The sequence below is a fragment of the Cyrtonyx montezumae genome, unplaced genomic scaffold, assembly GCF_038088225.1.
Source record: "Cyrtonyx montezumae isolate F1298 unplaced genomic scaffold, pur_monq_1.0 scaffold_3, whole genome shotgun sequence".
Lineage (NCBI taxonomy): Eukaryota > Metazoa > Chordata > Aves > Galliformes > Odontophoridae > Cyrtonyx > Cyrtonyx montezumae.
This window is the reverse complement of record NW_027072034.1, coordinates 112,752,995-112,772,261: the sequence shown is the minus strand read 5'-3', so window position 1 is coordinate 112,772,261 and position 19,267 is coordinate 112,752,995. Positions and strand designations below refer to the sequence as shown.

Genomic DNA, 19,267 nt, shown 5'->3' with positions numbered 1-19,267 from the left:
GCATTGTTAACCCTTCATTTGTCATGGAGTTTAGACAGTCACCTCAGCAGCAGAGTCTTTGCCTTGTACCCCGAGAGCACGCAGCCAGCAATGGGCTTTGCCTTCCTCTACTGCTGTGCTCATTTTTAAACAGATTATATATTCCCTCTTCCCCTTCCCCCCCTTATATAAACCAACTTTTAGGAGCCTGAAAAAAATGGCCAAGGGACAGAACTTAGGCTACCTGTTTCCATGGCATTTGAGAGCGGAGGAGGGTTTCAGTGTAATCCACCTGAGATGAGCAGGAGTGGGACGCACCAACAGGAACACAGCCCAAAATTCAGAGGCACACCTTACTCGAGTTACATGCACACACTTCAGACTGGCAAGGGAGTTAGCGTAAACCAAGGCTGCTATCACTTGAGCAGCTCTTCCCCATATGACTCTTGAGTGTGTCTTGAGGCACACATGCATTAAAGCCCCTGACCACCTACCTGTGCTACCTAGTGAATCAGATGCAGGAATTTCCCTAAAAAGGATTGAAATGAGAGCTTATCTTCTGCTGGTTTAGCATCAAACTCTTTCTCTCCCAGATCATTTTTTTATTATGATTTTTAATTCCATCCCCCACATTTTGGCTAATTTAGCAACTCCCTGCCCCATGAAATGAGCACCAGCAAGGTACTCTGTCTCACGGGGACTTTGTGCTGTCAGCCCATCAACTTCAACTTTAATTACTCAAATTTAAGTAAACCAGTTCACAGCATACAAATTTAACTCATTCATTTATTATCACGGAGTTGAATGTGGCCATGGCACTACACTGTACTTGAGCAAACTGGGAGTAAGGGACAAAGATCACATCTCCTTTCAAGCCACCAGTATTATAAAGGGATTTGGTGACCTGAGAAGGTGACACTGGCTGACATCAATTTGTTATTAAACCTCTTTGTTAATAACACCTGAATTTCTAGCTCAACTGATGGCACCTGAAGAAAATTCATAAAAATAGAACTGAAGTTCAACAAACAAACAAGAATCTGGAGACCACCCTCCTTATTAAGGACTTGGGCTTTCCAAGCGGAAGGTAGCAGGGGACATGCACAGTCCTGAAATCCTAGGCTTTCAATCTGCACTAATATGAACTCTTACCATTTAAAACTTAAAACACGCCCCTTCTTCAGCCAAGGTTTTGCTGCGTGCTTACGTGCTCTTGGTCTCTGAATGTCACTGAGGGCACACCTCAGAATGCCTCCCGGCACACAGCCAGTGAGCAGAGAGCTTGGATTCCCTTCCCCTGCAGCTTTATGAATGTCACGGGCTGCTCATTTCAAGTGCTACGCAGGCAGACTGCATTAATTCTGCAAATACGTCCATTTGTTCAGTTCAGCGCAACAGTGCCAAAATATGCATCCACGGGATGCAGCCCAACAACAAGAGGTGTGGGAATCCTATCCCTCAGCATCCTCTGGAGGTGTTTTACTCATGGTTCAGTGAAGCACATGGTGAATTGCAACCATGAGCAGAATGCTATTTCTAGACATTCATATATATGGGTCAGAACTAGATTTATAAAGGCACACAAGACAAATGGGGCAAACTGGTAACTTCCTGGAAGAAAGCAAGAAGTAATAAATAAATGGAGGGAAAACTAATGTCATTCTGTCATACAAGCTAAAGAATAAACTAAATGAAATTCAAGGGATGTTTCAAGTTTGTATCTTGTTTCTCACGTGTAGCTAAGCAGCATCGGTCTGAAGTCTATCCACATAATCCTACTAAATAGATTGAATACAGGCAGAAATCGAGTTAGGGGACAATCATTCACACTGCTTTCAGAGGAGAATCAGCAAAACTCATTATTAGCTGCCTCCTCGTCTGCCTTGATAAGGAAGGACAACAAGTAACACTTCCTAAGCCAAGCACAAGAACCTGAGGCCTGAGATGGCTGTGGCGTACACACACACACACACTGCTCTTCCAAACCTCTTAAATGCATGGAGACCCTGAACACATACCCTGACTGGTATAATTCCCTCAGGCACACCACTATGGCTGTTGAAGAACACTGCCTGGTCATCTCAGATGGATTCAAAAGGCAGACTGCCAACTGCAGCTCTCCTCCAGGCCCTCCTGCCTGCCATCACTGGAGCAGGCCCAGGGACAAAGTGCTGCTCAGGCCCATCGTAGCCTGGGTGGGCAGTTTGGGATTCACCTGTACCTTTCAAATATTGACAAAACATATACACAAAACCCTTAGGAACCCAGGGAAGGGGAGGGAGCATTGAGAACACAGCACAAGGCAGGCAGCAGGAGCATCTGCTTTCGGATTCCCAAAAGAGGAGGAGAAGAAGAGAGAGAGGTTTCATATCATTAGATTAGAATGGAAACCACAGGGCAGGAAAATGCATTCAGATTTTTTATCCTAAGGTGGAGGAAGAACCCAAGAGTGAGTGAGTGGGCTCCAGAAAGATCCATTTCCTTTGCTTCACCATCAGATCACCAAACTGTTGTTTTTCCATTATTACGTGAATACCCGGTGCTTCGTGCAGCTACACCCCACTCAAACACTGGGGCCTCCCATTTTCATGCTAAGCAGGAAAAATCTCGCATTCTTTTAGAACACTGATTATTTTAGGCAGAGAAGGATGCAGGGGTACCACAGAATTATTCTCTGGGTGTTTTCTCGTTCTGTTCAAATTCTGCCCCATCCCTCATATCGGCTATCAGTTCTGCAAGTGCTTTTTGCTGTAAGATGACAAAAAAAAAGCAGTAGAAAACTGCACGGTCATGGACTGGAAGAACGTCTCTTTGGATTGCTTTATTTTTTCATATGTTTATTAAGGGTCTGGGATAAAATCGGTCAAGGAACTCTTCAGCAACAATTTTTGTTTTAACTGAAAACCAGAAGCCTTGAGCTTAAGCAACTGCAGAAGAAAATAGTTTTTGTAGTCATAAATCAAGCCTTCACAGAAAGTCTTCAATGTTAGCGTTGCCCAGAAGGAGAAGGGCAGCCATGGGTGTTTGATATAGGGCTGTATGGATGGAAGAGCAAGAGTGAAATCCATGTGCAGAGAAGAAAATCTGCTGGAAAGCACAGGCAGAAGGAGATGAGGGATAGAGCTCACCACTTTGTCAGGCCAGTTATTTTTGCTCTTTCTTTTGCACTTACATCCAAAAAAATACGAATTTTGATAGAGGCCAGAGGCTATTCCCAAAGCCAAGTAGAAACGACTAAAATTGAGACGGCTCTGGCCTATAAATATCAGAAGAACAGCAGAGAGCAGAATAAATATTTACAAACTCAGCATAGCTGATTGTTTTCATAAAGCGTATAGATTTTTATCCCCAAAGAGAAGTAAAGCTCTCTAACTAAGCCATAAAGGCATTTACTCTTTCAGACTGCCTTATTAAAACAACAAAAAGAAGAAAGAAATACCATGTTTGGTGGTGGGGTTTTAAGCACAAACTAAATGAGGAAAGGGAAAGAACCAAATCTCATGCATTTTGCACACAGATCAACTGCTTTCTGGTTTCCAGATAACACAGAGACTGAAGAATTTCATAATGCATCTTGGGGAACACGGGTTGAATTTGCAGAGGGCTCTGAACATGAACAGACCCCAGGAGACACGTTAAAGCAAAGAGGCCACATTAAGGTAGTGAACCTCAAATCCAGGAGACAGACATACAGACTCTAAACTGAAACTGCTTAGCTGAATTGCCACTTCAAAATCTCTTGTGTGCATGCACACATGTGCACACACGTGTATGTGGTGGGGGTAGGGAAGTTTTGTTTTAATTGAAAATGGGAATCTTAGCATTGATTAAGTCAAGCAAAGTATAGACATGCACTGTGCAAGCTTCCCCCATAGAGCTTTGGCAATGCACCTTGCTCCTGACCTGCAAAACTCCCTGCTATTCCAGTGCTGAACCTCCTGGGCAGAGAGAGAATCACATCAATTTGTCATTGTGGTGATACTGGTTACATGATGAGAACCAACTGCCAATTAGGACAAAGACCACTGAATCTCTCTGCAACTGACCTGAGCAACATCTGACATCTCATTTTCAGAGAAATACATTACCATTGGCTCTCAATAGAACCTCCCCCTCTTAATACACTTTAAGGATGAATTAGGTATGCAAGTGCAAATTCAATGGGGAGAGGTCCACAGGGGCAGGGCAAGGGGAATGAGGATGCTTTTATTATGCATCAAATATCTCAAATATGAAAGGTCAGTTTCTCAGAAATACTGCATTGAGTCTGTAAAAGGATAAACAAGATCCTTCCACATGTTAGATATTACACTTATTCTAGGGGAATATTTTAATGCAGTGAAGGAGTGGTTTGGGGAGGGGCAGGGGGCTGTTAAGCTTTATTATTTTTATTTTTTTACCAGCTCCCTTCACATGACACTGATTTACTCTGCCTTCCCCACAGGGCACTCATTGCTGGGGCAATGAGAAGGGGCTGTTATGATGGCTCAAGTGACACCCTGTTGGTTCAAAAGGCTGGGAACCTGATCCCTTATTACAGATGGGAGCATCTAGGAGCATTCGTACATGCTGCCCAGAAATGATCATGCTCAGAGTCTGGAGTCAGAGGGAACAGGAGACAGTCCCCAGAATAGCTTTTCCCTTCCCCCATCACACTAATTCCTACTGATCTCTACAGAGTATATTCTCTAGGCAATGAACTGCCTTTTACTCTGTGCAATCAAAACACGAGAAGCGAGTACAGAAACAGGACTTACCTTGGAGCCACGCTCATTAAAGATTATCTCTACATCAAGGATTTTGCCAAATTGCTGCAAAGAGACAAGAGGGAAAAATATATTTATTTTTGGCAATCCATTTCAGGTAACTTTTTTGGTCTGGCTTAACAAAAGAAGGGAGGCAAGAATATCTCAATTTCCAGTACATACAAAAAAGGCATACAATTATAGTAACGTGACTGAGTTCTTTCAGCTTATAACATGCAGATCCTCTTGGTCACAGACTCCAAGTTTTTTCTCAAAAATGCCTGCAGAAAGATCTCCAGAAGAGTTTTAGGGATCCCAGCTGGTTCCCTCACGGAGCAAAAATGAAGAAAACGAGTTAAAAAGGCTTCCACACTGTGGAACCATACACTGATCACATCCTTTACCTGGGAACATATTTTAGTGTTACTGAACTGGTCAGATTCAAACCAGTTATCTATATTACTTTCTATATTTACTTTATATTTACTACTTGAACAGAGTCCCACAACACTCTACTAGAAATACTCTATTTCCAAAGCGTAGGTTTGTTCTCCAGAAAGACAGATCCAAGATCTCATTCTCAGGAACATACATATGGAAGAGTCATTATTTGTTTCAAAGCAACGCACGTCTCTAGAACCCAAGCATTTTTCCTATCCTGTTCTTTACAAAAAGCTTTCAACATCATAGTTTTCCATCTCATTGCCTGCCAAAGTTTTAAACGGTGTAGGAAATGAAGGAATAGACAACAAAAGAAGAAAGAATGGTTCCACAGTTTGGAAAGACGATGACCACCACCTCTGGGCACTAAAATCCTTCTGCTTTGTCACAGTGCAAAGTGATATTTGTCTTTTTTATTTATTTATTTTCATTTTTTCAAATCAACATTTCCATATCGAGACGAGTGGGTATAATGCTTATATTCTGAGTGCCCTGCTTGAAAGATTTGTGTCCAGATTTGCAGACATGGAACATTTGCAACAGTAAGCCATGATGACTAAAGAGAAGCTTTGGATATGTAAAGCAGTAAAAAGCTATTAAGTCCCTTCAATCGTCTTTATGCAAATGAAACTCTTCCAACAATTTTAGCTATAGTTTCTGTCTGCTTCCATCTTCCATTCTTAAAAAGGAGATAGTTGTATTCTTTTTACAATTGCTGGATCACAGATGTTGTTTTTACTGTTCTATTGTGTAGGGACAATACTTGATCTTCTATTCATCTCCAGAACAACTGAATGCATAATATCTTACGTTACACAAAGTTTGAATAATGTTCATGTAAACGTGAGCAGTGACTGCCTCTTCCTTTAAGCCTCAACATCCCAACAGCTAGACTTGATCCATGCTGGATACTCTTCTGACCACTGCTGTGGCAATCACAACTAAAATACATTTTCTATTTCTATCTCACGCTTGGTGTGGGCTTGTCTATAAAGGAGATTAGCCATTGATTGCTTTTTGTTGTCTTTGTTACTTGGGCACTGCCATGAAAGAAATCAGTCACGACCGCTCCCCTGATAAACTACAAGTATTTCAGTGTAGTTACAAGACAGGCTGAACCAATTTGACAGCTTACGGCTGCCAAAGGGCTGTTCCTGCTCCTTCATCCTTCCTGCCTGGGCTCACCAGCTTCCAAGAGCTGGCCCTGGTTCTCATTCTCACTCATATATCAACTTATACAGCTCACCAGTTCCACAAAAGAGTAGCCCAACAAATGGAATGAGTAACACATTTTCGACCGTTTACTGCTCTGAACTGATTCAAAGGGTCATGGGAGTGTGAAGGCTCCGAGAAGCAAGGGAGAACGGAAAGTTGCATGCTCAGCCCAAGAGTGGGATGTGTCCCTGCCAGATCAGCTCAGCTGTCTAGCCTTGCCACACACGCTGAAACAGCCGGGCTCTTGATAAATGCAAATGCCAAAATTATTTTCAGAAACTTCAGAGCCATCAAAAATCACTGGTTTCTTCTTCATTAGAGTCATCTTAAAAGAGAACAAACTGTGCAGCTTCTGGTGCACCATTATGCTTTGCCATCTACCTCTTTCTCCACACCCAGCTGGGCCTGGATATTCGAGTATTGCTGCCAGAGCTGCTTGCCAGCCCTGTTCGGCCAAGCTCACTGCTCAGTGTTTCCACACCAACAGGAAATCTTGTCTCGTGCGTCTAATTCCTCAAGACTGGCAAAAAACTGGAGGTAGTGCTGAATGCAAGTGGTCTGACCCAGCCCTGAGAGAGGTGGAGGGCTGCCTCTCTACCCTAAAGATGAAGGAGATGCACATGTTGTTTCTCAGATGTCAGTTAAGATGGTCAAAGTCTGCTGCTGCAGCAGCAAGTACATGCTTGAAGCCTACAGTGGGCTATGGCCACCTCATCACTTTTCCACCTAAGTTGTGTTTGATGAAGCAAGAGGGAAGAAACAAGCGGGGACAACAGCAGCTAACTGCTGTACTGAGGCTTGCTGGAGAGGTTTCCTGCTCTGTGAAATTCACCAGAAGAATGCAGTGTGGCTGTGAGGCAGCAGGATGTGTGCTGGGCTATCCAAGACTCTGCTGCAGTCGTTGCCACAGCTGCTCTGGCAGCTCCGAACATTGCAGCTCTTGCCCTTACTGTTGCAACAGTTACAGCAGGTCCAGGACTGGAGGCTTTTTTATTTATTATTTTTTTTTGGTTGCATGCCAGAATTTTCCTGGAGAATGAAAGCAGGAAAAAAGAACTAGTTCATTTTAACAGTTTATATCTCCTTCAAAGCTGAATCTAATTTAGTGGAACATAAAAAGGCACTTTGTTCTCCAACGGTGCTTCCCCCACCAATGTCAACAGCCTACTGCAAACAATGGAAGTTTTAAGAGCTCCTTTGCAAAAGGTTACAAATTCCGTACAGATAAGCCAGACCATCTAAAAACAACGATCAATACCAAATGCCTCCATATTAATTTCTCAAAATCATGTATACAGTCATGCTTGTGTTTCATGGCAGACAGAGGCTCTAGCCAAATAAAACAAAACCCGTGCTTAGGTCATTCGTGATGGGGACTAACCCTCTAATCTCTGACCTTGAAGGCATGAATCACTGTGCTCACTTGATTATTACCATGAACATCTACTTACAACCCGGTAGTGGAAAAAAAAAATTCTGAGCACAAGCCTCTAAAGAAAGCATAATAGAACTACACATCTCAAACGTTCTTCATCAGCTCAACAGCTCATTATGCGACTGAGAAACCAGCACATCATCCTGCTACTCATCAGGTCACACAAGAAGCCTTCTCCATGAACTGGTTGTGTGTGAGATATATACGTACCTATCTCAAACAGATATGTACACACACCTTCAGTCATGCTACGGCACAGGAGTCTTAGTATCTTGTTTTGCCTTAGTCCTCCGCTCCCTGAAGTGAGCTCGTGCAAGTTTTTAGTTGTTGTTTTCTAGGAAAGCAGGTAAACGAGAATCATCTATTCTACAATGGCTGCAAGGGCTGTTGGAGATTACAGCTTTAAGGGTTACAGACAACAGCTATGAAGAGAACCCAATTTTCTTGCTTGAAGTTGATGCACCTCACAGAAGGAAGGGCATTGTGAAAGGAGGAGCATGCCTGCTGTGCATTTCTTTCCACCCAGATGACACGAAAGCAGCACATTTTTCCAGCAGAGGCCATAACTATATTACATATAATAAATCTGAGAGATCTGGCACCAGAGAGCTTTTGCCTTCCAAGGCACTGACAGTTTGGTAGGGCCCCTCCTGCAGGCTCTGCTCCAGCTGGCCCTACCTCCTTTGCCTGTCTAGAGCTTTGAGAAATCAGCTCCAAAACGTGCCAGACAAATGACTTAACCCTACAGAAGCCAGCAAGAGGGATTATAAGGTGAATTCTCTATAAGTTATGGAACAATCAAAAGGTGACACGAGCCACCATCTGACAACCTCCTACTCCTACAACAGAACTTCTATACCCAAATAGCTTTGCATCGGACCTATGTAACTCACTGAGTACAGTAAAGTACCTAACGCCAGAAGGCACCAAACAGACCATTTTCAACAAGGGTCTAAATTCAACTAGAAATTCAACGTCATCAAGAAACTAATTATTTATGCAGGAGATAATTTCAAGTCCTCAAGCCTGGGGTGCACAAGCAAGAGCACTTTGTATGCAGGAGGGGTCCCTGCTGCAGTGAGCGCCCTCGCCCAAGTTCCCTACTTGATGGGATGTCTTTCAGCTGAGAACATCTGTATCAATCTTAGTCAGTGCTTAGTTATCGCAGCCTGGAATCTGCCAGAGCTAAAGGGCTATCAAGGTGTGAATTTTCTCACCTGAAGCTGGGCCACTGCTCTTCAAAACAGTGGTGTGAAGGATCTGATGAGGCTTCAGTCAAGTTATACCAGTGTGCTTTGCTGACAGGAAGAGGAAAGCGTCAAGGATTTCTAAACCAAAGCTCTACCACAGTTTATCAGCAGAACACACAGTAAACAAGCAACTGCAAGCCCTTATTAGGGTTGACCTGTTGTCCAACAAAGCACAGATATTTTCTAAGAAACCAGACTATAAAAGGAAGCCACAAAAAGAGCACAGATTTCTAACAGATTTTACAGAGCATAGCCATCCCAGCAAACAAAGTGATGAGGAGCATGGTTTCTTAGTTAGCATCTAACTCAGAAATATATTTTCGCACAAAACAGTGAGATGTGGGTGAAGAGTCCTGCAGGGTTTTGCTTCAGAGCTATTTAACAGCAGGCTGATTTCCAGGCATGCACTTCCAGCCACTTGCTCCCACCTCATGCCTGCACCTCAGCCTGGTGCCATTGCCAGGTGAGTGCTGCCTGGAACTGCGTTCACAGGAGCAGCAGATACTCCAAGATGGGTTTGAGAGGACTGGTAAAACCCTCATGAGACAGTCTAGTTGCTCACGACAGCCGCTGTGGCACACACAGTTCTGCAGAGGAGTGATGCGGTCCCTGGTCTGGCCATTCAGAGTGTGATGCTCAAGCAGTGCTGAGCACACTGCCATTCGATCACAGAAAGTGACTTCAGGAACCACACTGGTGAAACATCAGGATAAACAGCAATGGCTCTTCCAACACTACTCAGTTAAATCAATCAGCAGGAGCAAAGTCCTGGTGCTTTCTTACTGCAGGAAGAGCTAGGAAACAAGAGTTGACACAGAGATTTCTTGATGTTGATGTCAGAACTCCTGTTCTGCAGTACTGCCATGTAGGACTCCACTAATCTTGATACCCAAAAGATAGATTTCCTCCTTCAGATGTTCAATCTAATAAAAAAAGCAGAGTTCCTTTCCAGGCCTTTTCTATTATTATTGCTCCATTATATTATTTACTTACTTTAATACCTTATTAGTAGTTTTCTGATATTGTCAATAGCTGTGTTCCATGAATTACTTGTTGATTCAAATTCATTTACTGGTAGAAGGATCTATAGTAGACTTTCTAATTGCTTTAGCCTGCAAGCATAGGCTCATAGTGGTGTTCTGCTCTCTTGACACCAGAAGAAAGTCAGATGAGAAATTATATCCACTGCTATATTTTAGAAAACACCGAGTGCCAAGAAGCCAAGATTTTCAAGTTGCAAAACTTCCCAAGAGTATCCACGATAGAGCTCCCAGAGTTGAGCTGTTTGGATCACATAAATCCCCATTTATCATCTGGGCTGGGCTAACGAGGCTCTCCCCAAAGAAGCAATTAACAACCTACAGGTAGAAGCTAGGACATAAGCTAGACAAAACGTTGTACTTAAAAGAAAAAAAGCAATGCCATTTGAAGCCAGAGCCTGAGATTTCACACCCTTTACACTGCTATCCCACTCATCAACATGTCCCTTATTTTTACCTTATGCTTTCTCTTTTTAAAAAACAGGAGATTTGTGACCTCTTGAGAGTATTTCACCAAGGCAAATTCTGAGAAAAATTGATTCTCACTACTTGTGCTGTTTCTCCTACAATAGCTAAGTAGGATTTAGTACACAGACGTCTGCATGAACCACCAAAACAATCCACTCTGCTTTCATTTGTGGAGGAAATTCATGATTCAACCGAAGAACACATGGATATTCTTTCAGCAATCCAGCCCAACCTCCATCTTCCCCAGGAGACTCTGAAGGGCACTAGAGCTGACCAGCTTGATTATCTCAACCAGTTTTACACTGGGAGGCAAACCACTTCTTGAAGCTGAAGAAGGAAGGACTGAAATTATCAGTGATGTGGTACAATCACAGATGCTATCACAGCACAAAGCTGAAAGGATTGGGAACATGCTGATGGAAACAGAAGCTTTGCTTCTGCATACATAGCCCATTAAGGAAGGGAGGAGCCTACTAGTAGTTAAGGAGACGAGACTACCAGAGACCTTTCACACACAGGCTGTAGAATGTCCCTCAAAAAAATAGATAAGAACATTTTGAAAATAAGGGCTAGCTTGTTTTTAACACTGAGAGCAACTCCTTCACTCCCCGGTAAGCTATTCCATTGTTTAAATTAGCCTAAATGACTAAGAACTTTTCCTCTTATTTCAAGGTTAATTGCGATAACTCCCAGCTTCCATCTGGACAATCTTGTTATGACTGCAAATAAGATCTAAAAGCCCTATTAGGAGGTATCATCCATGCGTAAGCACTTGTGTAGTACAACCTACTCATCTTCCAAACTCTTTTTTTGATGTTGAGGCTGAATAAATGAACCCAACAGCCTACATACCTCAAAAACCACTCATCTTCAAAGCCCTAAGTTATTTTTATGGTCCTAAACCGAACTCAGAACTGAACTATCAGTCTTTTCAACTTTGAACACGAGCAAGATCACATCCCTCCTTCAAACCGACACTGCTTTTTGCATTACTGAAGCAGTTGTCTACAGCGATCACCAGTTCTCTCCCAAATCAACATTTTCCAACTAAAACTTTCTAACCCACATGCACAGCTCATACCCACACAGTACTCTGGACTAATATGTACATCAACATAGTCTTACCAGATTTCTTATTGGATTTATCATCAGTTGACCAGTCATTCAAGTCATTCTCTAACAGTAACCTAATCTTCCTTCTCCTCAAATAAATATACACATACATGTATATACACACAGATACACGTGTATTTTAAAATATAAACCTTACAGGCAAGGTTTGAATGGTACTATCTCCATGGGTCGACGCAGATAACTGAATAAGATCGAGTCTGAAAAGGATCTTTGGGGAAACCTACACTGGAAGCACTCCTGATCATTGATGTCTCCCGAGTAAGTACGACATTACATGATCTACCATTGAAGACTTTTTAACCCCTCTGATTGTGTTCTCTTCTCTAGTCTTGCTTTAAATAAAAATTGGTCAATTTAATCCAACTGCTTAAGTAATGTTCAAGTATCTCAATATTGTTTTCTATGATCTTGCCAAAAGAGATGAAATGGGTTAGAAAGATGTGTTACCTTAGAGAAAATCACACCGAATGACAGTAAACTCTTCCTTCAGATTCTCATGTTTTTTAAAACTTTCCATGATTATTTTTACACTGGATCAACATCCAGATAATTAGCATGTAGCTCTTTGAATCATCCCCTTATTCTGTTCCCAATATTGAATTCAGTCCTCTTCAATTCCCCTAGCTTACGCAAGTTGGTTAAAAATTAATATTAATGAATAGAAGAGTTTATTGGTTTGGCTGTTGTCCTTGGGCATACTTTATCTATCTGCTAGCTCTTGCTTGGTTTTTTTGTTGGTGTTTTTTTTAATAAATATTAGCAAGCACTATCTCATCCTCCTTCATTATAAATTATATACAAAACCAGATGTGGTAAAAATTCTTCCTATTACATCACAAACACAGCAAGTACTATGCAAATATTCGTTTTTTAATTTAAAAATACTTATTTTATACTGAACCTACACCTTATTGGATTTTTGTTCTCTGCATGTAAGTAATGACACTTTCTCCTTTGAAACTACATCACCAATATGCCAGAGATTTTGTGCATTTTCTTTCTCACCTAATTCTTTGCTTAAGTAATTACATTCACTGCTATTTAGTCCATTCCTCCTCTTCATCCTCCCTGTGTGGTGTGCAGATTGTTTTATAGTAACACACTTTCCATGACTGTGGAATCACACCTTCTTGGTCACCAGTACGATTTTGTTGTATGCTTTATAGCTTCCATTAACGCTTCCCCCTTTTAAACGTACCTTCCCAGTTGGCTATCCTGCCAATTGTTTAAACTAAGAAACAGACTCTTCTAAAGCTCCTTGCATTACTGACTGATGCCATATTCTATTTGCACAAAGTAAATACAGACAAATAACAATCACTGGTACCTAGGCAACCGTGGGATTTCAGATCAGCTATTAACTCTTCTTTATCTCCTAGAACAAGGTCAACTATTGATTTATTCCACACTGAGTGCAGAACTGTGTGCATTAAAAATGACCTATTCTTTCTAGAAGCTTTCTTGAAGTCCTTCCATTGGCATCACAAAATGTCAGGTAAATATTACCTGCTTTAAGCAGCCTATTTTATTTGCCAGCCTATAAGAAGCATATACTTAAGGAAATGTTTGTTCTATCGCTGAGGATATTTTGGGGACCTGTTAAAAACACGATAGGAGAGAGATGACTTGAAACTCGAAGAACTTGAATTTGTCAGGAAATAGGTATGTCTGCAGCTCCCCCAAACAGTGACGGACGGTTTGGAAAACATCATGTAATTTCCACTTAATCACACACACAACAACACATCTGAAGTCCACCTCTACTTAGGACTGGATTGAAGGCATCAGCTAATGTTTTGCGCCTCAGGACTGGGCTGACCTCTCTTGCATGCTGTTCAGACCTCAGGGGACTTTTTTTTTCTCGAATTCCCCACCATCACATTTATTTCTTCCTCCTCCGCTGCTTTGCTGTCTACCCAATTTCTCTCAATGTACAGTAGTTTGGGAAAACCACTCCAGGCAAGGATTTTGAGTCTCTCAGATATGACGTTGAAGAGATGTGACCTGACACACGGAAGGGAGAGGGAGAAGATGGGGGTTACAGGCAGCCACAGCTGAAGATTCAGACAACCATGAGTCCCCTGTAGGGAAAAGGGTTGGTTTCAGTGAGTCACCCAAGGGAAGGCATCCCGATCCTGAAAGAGAAATGGGAGCAAAGAGGATTCAGACAGAAATGTTCTCCTGCTTGAGGCCCTGAACATGCTGAGAGAAGCAGCACAGAGAAGAGGTGAGAGCTGCAAGAACCATGGCAAAACAACTAAGCCTTTCCTTACAGGAAAACGGCACTTTTTTTTTTTAAATGCCTCAAAATATGAATGATGATCTGGTACGTATAATTCTCAAATTATAAAGAAGAACAAAAAGAAAACACAGTGCCAGGTGAACTAGCAACCAGGCTTTACAGGGAACACACAATCTACCGGGGACAAAATCACATCACTATGCTGGAACTAAAGATGACATTCAGACAAAAAGTGAACCAACATCAGATGACTTGGGGAACAATAGAAACTACCTCATATAGTGCACAGAAGGGCTGAGGAAGTGCACAAATAGCAACATCTGGGTCCCCCAAAAAAAGATGAGAAACCTCAGGTGGCTAGACTGTATTTTCTACGCATTCCACATCAGGACAGCACTTCGTTCCTTCTGCCTGTGTCTCCCCATATACAAAGCAGACAAGAGAGTTGAGAGTCACCACGACAAGGATGTTCTCGTTGTTTCCATTTAACTCCCGTGCCCATGCCAGGAGTACAGGGAGGAATGTGTATGAAAGGGTCCAGTCTTGAGCCAAGCACCAAGCCCAAGGGAAGGGGCAGCACAAACATGAAACGGTTTATGTAAGTGATACAGCTCCCAGGAGAGGGGAGAAGCAGCAGCATAGAGCAGGGTGTGCTAAATACAGATTGTAGCAGGTGGTCCAAGAACTGGCTGTGATTTCAGCAACCAGTTTATCCAAACCGGACGGAAATGCCGACTGCACAGCACTGAAACAGCAAAAAGCAAGCTAAAAAACACAAGCAGAGCAGGCAACTGAAGACTCAGCAATCATAGATTGCCAGGAGATGAGTTTCACCCTGAAAACATTCCCACAGATGTCAAAAGTACAGCAATCTAATGCATGAAGAAGAAGGAATGCCAACCCAGGCCTCTAGCAACAGAATCACAGAGTTGTAATTTCAACTGGGACCTATTTCCAGAGGTCATCTAGTTCAACACCTGCTCAGAGCAGATCTAATGAGATCAGTTTGGCTGGGCTGTATCCAGTCAAGTCGAACACCTTCCAGGATGGAGGTGTCTGAAGATCTGCTGAGATCCCTCTGAATAGCAAGCAGCCCTGCCCTCTGGCATTTTGACAACTCCTCAATTTGGATTTATCCACAAAATAGCTTCTTATGGCTAAAAAATAAAAAAGAAACAAACAAAAAAAACCCTCAAGAAAATTAAAAAACAACAAAATAAATACGTCTCACAGCATACAGCAACTTAAGACTCCTGCTGAAGACCATCAGTGAAAGTTATAATATTTCTGCACACTTTATATCATCCAAGCAATGAATCGATAATTACAATTATTCCTTTTTTTGTGTAAAGGTTTAAGCTTGAATTTAAACTGTCAATTTAACACACGTAAAACACTCTAACACTACTCTCCCTGTGACAGAGCATATATAGGTACATACACATATCTAAAGAGATGCAGTAGCTGAAACTGCAGAATAGTGCAGAATCTGGAGGAGTAGCTGGCTACATGTTTGAGATCAAGGATGTACACTCAAAGCAGAATGGTAAAACAACATTAGCTTCGTTCTTTCCTGCCTTGAGTGCTCTGCCCTGCGTCTTAAACAGGCAGTAACATTTTAAGCCTGTTACCTTTATAAAGAAGTATTTCTAAAGACTTTAAAACACATCATCAACCAAGAACGCTACCACCATACCAACAAGCCACAGATTCCCAATGATGATATATAGCCAACTTCACCTAAATGTTAGGTCACAAGGCACCCAGTTCATCTGTGTCCACATGGAAAAAGTCACCAGCTACACTCACATAAACTAACTCTTCCCCAAAGAGCTTATAAACTAAGAAGATGAATAGCGCATGAAGATTAGGGGAGACATAGTATTCCATCAACAGAAACAAAATGTATATCATACCCAACCGAAAATACCATCTGACTTGGACTAGCTTTTCCATATGCAATTACTAGTTGGCCAACTCCTTGAAGTAATTTTTCATCACAAAAGTGTATCACGAGGAAAGACAAATATTTCAACAAGTTCCTAAGCAACTGAAAAACAATGCTTTGTGAGGGATACAGTAAGTCAACATTTAATGCTAGTCTTCACTGGGAAATAAGGTGACTTTCGTTGTAGTTGTCTGTTTTGTTTTTGTTTTTCCTCAAACCACTTATTAGCTTATAACGAACATCTTTAGATGCAAACACAGAGTTTTCATGTGTGTTGACCAAATGCTACTAATTGCCCTAATCCTGCATGCATTTTATAGCGTGCTGAGTAAATCGAGACATGGTCAAAAGAAAGAGCTTTTCACCACAGGAACATAAGCCAGCACCATACATTCTGCCTGTGGTGAAGGAGAGCCTAAAGCTGAGCCGTGAAGGACACTAGTAAACTTACCCCAAACATCTGTCGAAGGTCAGGATCTCGAAAGCGGAAGGGAATGTTAGACACATGAAGTCGTTTTGGAGTGGATTTGCTCTCGGTGTTCTCACTGCTCTGTGTCTGTGATTGCTGTCCATCTGTCTGTGCCCCTCCTTCTGTCTGCTGAAATCAGAAAGACAAAAGTGTGTGCGTGAATAGAAACCATACAAATTACTTTAATGTGCTTCATCCATCTATTTTTACGTATTAGCACTCTACGTGTAACTGCAGTATCTGAGTACTTGACAATTACTTTGATAAAGTCAGTAATGTTTAACCATTGATTTGTTGTTCTTCCCTTCTTTTTCCACAAGTAAACAGTAATGAGATCTTCCTTCCCCTCGTATCACCTTTCAGCTTAGTAGATTTGCCTTTGGTTTTCTTAAATTGCCTCTCTTTTCCCCTGCTCTTCCTCACTTCAGCTGCCACCATATGAAAGCTCTAATGAAGAGGCGGATCTTCCGTATCCTGAAGCTGGGAGGTAGTACCGCCGCTCTAATCTCATGTGGCAGGATGTTCCTGCAATCATCAAAATCCCACAGCTGAAGTGGCAGCTCTTCACCAGGCCAATACCCGAAATGCATCTCCAGGCAAAATGGCATCTGCTCTGGCAAGCTCCCTTCAGAGAAATACTACCCCCAAAAGAAGGCCTATAATTAAACGGTAAAATCCATGCATCAACAACTTACGGATGTCTTTGATTAACTTTTCTAGTACATTTAAAAGCCATCCCAGGGACAGGAAACAGTCATTAGTGCTGCTGGATTTATAAAAACCTTCAAATGCTACTTTCAGCTGCCAGCTCCACAACTAAAATAAAGGAATTGGGTCTGGCAATACCAAGCACCAGCTGGTACAGGGCAAGTGTGGGCTCTTAGTACTTGTGTGCAGAAAATGTACAGCAAGAAGGTACACAAGTGTGCCAAGAGAGAGACCTAATGGCCCCACAGAGAAGAAGCAAGGAAGAGAACTTCAGCCGCTCTTTCTGGGCTTAGAGAAAAAAGCAGCAATATCTGAGCAAGGCACTCAGCATAAAGGCAGTCCCTCTGCAAAATGTACTGATGAGAAAATGGTGGGGTTTTTGCACTTCAGTCAAAATCACATCAGCAAATACTGAGAGCCGCAGAAAAGAGCGGACTACAGCCTGGTCACTTTTATTGTTCTGTTCTTGTCCAAGAGCAAGCAGTGGTGGGTGAAGGTATTCAAAGAGCATCTACCCACTCACTCCCATCTCTTACTGCTTTCCTCAGCCCCATGGGACTAATGCTCAGACACTTGTATGATGCACTTCAAAACGTCTTTTCATTTCTTTAGGTGCCAACCTGACTTCCCTTCTTTATCCACCAAGTGAAAAGAAGCTCTACGAGAAAGTGAAGACTGCATAACTGTTAGCCAGCATTTTTTAGGCACCTTCAGGCCTTAAACATTACAATTAAGAAGTATGGGGTTGTTTTGTTGGAGGCCTCTTTTTCCTCTCTCTCCTTTCCAAGTTTGCCTACAAAAAAGAAAAATATGTGGGGAGTTGCCCACACTGGTTCCCAACTGCTGTCTGAGCACACTGGACTGTCCCGTATGTCATTTCATAAACAACACTAGGTGATGTTTGGAAAAAAACATCTCTCCACAGATACACTATACTGGCAACATTAAGAGAGCTTCTTCTGTCCAGAAACGTCCCTGACAGATATGACCTTGAACTCGTACAGTGGTTATAAAGGGCTGACAAAAACAATCTAATAGTTAAGCACTGGGCTCTTGTGCTGAGCAAAGCTTTCCATATTACTTCAGTAGGACAGCATAAAACATGTTTGATCTGATTAATATAAATTAAGCTGTGATAGGAAGAAGAGAGATACTGCCCTGCAATTATCTCTACTCCCCAGAGCCATGCGAGTCTTGGGAGAAGCCTAGCACGATGAAGAATTTTTATCTGGCTAAGACTCAACCCCTCTTCTCCTCAGATACCAAATTTTCAAGAACAACCTCACAAAATTCCATTTGACCATACCTAAAAAGCAGCCCTCCCCTCTTCAAATCCCAGTTGTTCTCCTACCCTCAACCCTACGACAAAATGCATCTCCAAACACAGAGTGCACCCCAGGGAAAGTATTGATGCATCTGGCTTGTGATTAAAACACACCATGCTATTTGGTGGTTTTATTTTTATTACTCCATCAGAGTCCTTTGCTCCTCAGGGTAAGTCTGTCCAAGCAGGACAAAACACAGGGGTAGCCCATCCATCACCACTGCACACAACGCCTGTCTTGGAGTGAGTGCTCCAAACAACTCCCCAAAAATCACTGATGCTCCTGCTTTTAAGGTATCTCTTTCTGACCCATTTTCAAGCATGTTCTGGAGTCTTGAGAGAGCAATTTGCCACATCCCAAGTTGTACATGGAATTGGCAAGTGGGTAAAAACTCGCATCCTTCAACACTGCATCTTCTGCAGTGGGAAATGGGAAATGTAGACACTCTGAACGGTGACAACAAAACCATGTTAGACTCTAAATTCAAACATAGATGGTATTGGACCGGACCTGCTACTGCCAGAGGAGAGGGAGCTGGGAGGTCGCCTGCACTCTTCCTCCCAGCCATTTGTTCATAAGCAGAGGGTAGGACTCCTTTCTTACCATGGGTGCAATCTATCACATACAGTGACCTGCTCAAAAACACTCCCAGCTGCTCCCACATATGGCAGTGTGCTGCTGTCACACAGGAGTCAGTTTTCCAGCATGTGATGTGTGTACGAGACAAAGGCTTCAAATTGGAGGAAGAAGAGGGGGGCCTCAGCCCAAGCTTACCTTTTTTGACTGCGTGTTTCTGCAGGCCCTCTCATTTCCTTGATTTTTCAGCAGCAGCTTAACACTAAATATCTCTTCTCTCTGGATGTTGCAA

At 42.3% G+C, this 19,267-nt stretch overlaps 1 protein-coding gene across 14 annotated transcripts in view; it reads right to left on the bottom strand.

The window, feature by feature from the left end:
- The window catches only part of RBFOX2 (RNA binding fox-1 homolog 2), a 153,808-nt gene that overhangs the window by 25,753 nt on the left and 108,788 nt on the right, over positions 1 to 19,267 (bottom strand). For 12 of the 14 annotated variants that reach the window (XM_065743050.1, XM_065743049.1, XM_065743055.1 and 9 more), the window contains 2 exons: positions 16,349 to 16,495; positions 4,737 to 4,790 (listed from right to left, as the gene is read on the bottom strand). In XM_065743050.1, the coding sequence (XP_065599122.1) occupies positions 4,737 to 4,790; positions 16,349 to 16,495 (201 nt within the window). The remainder of the gene's footprint in view (positions 1 to 4,736; positions 4,791 to 16,348; positions 16,496 to 19,267) is intronic. The other 2 variants (XM_065743052.1, XM_065743051.1) reach the window with 1 other exon arrangement.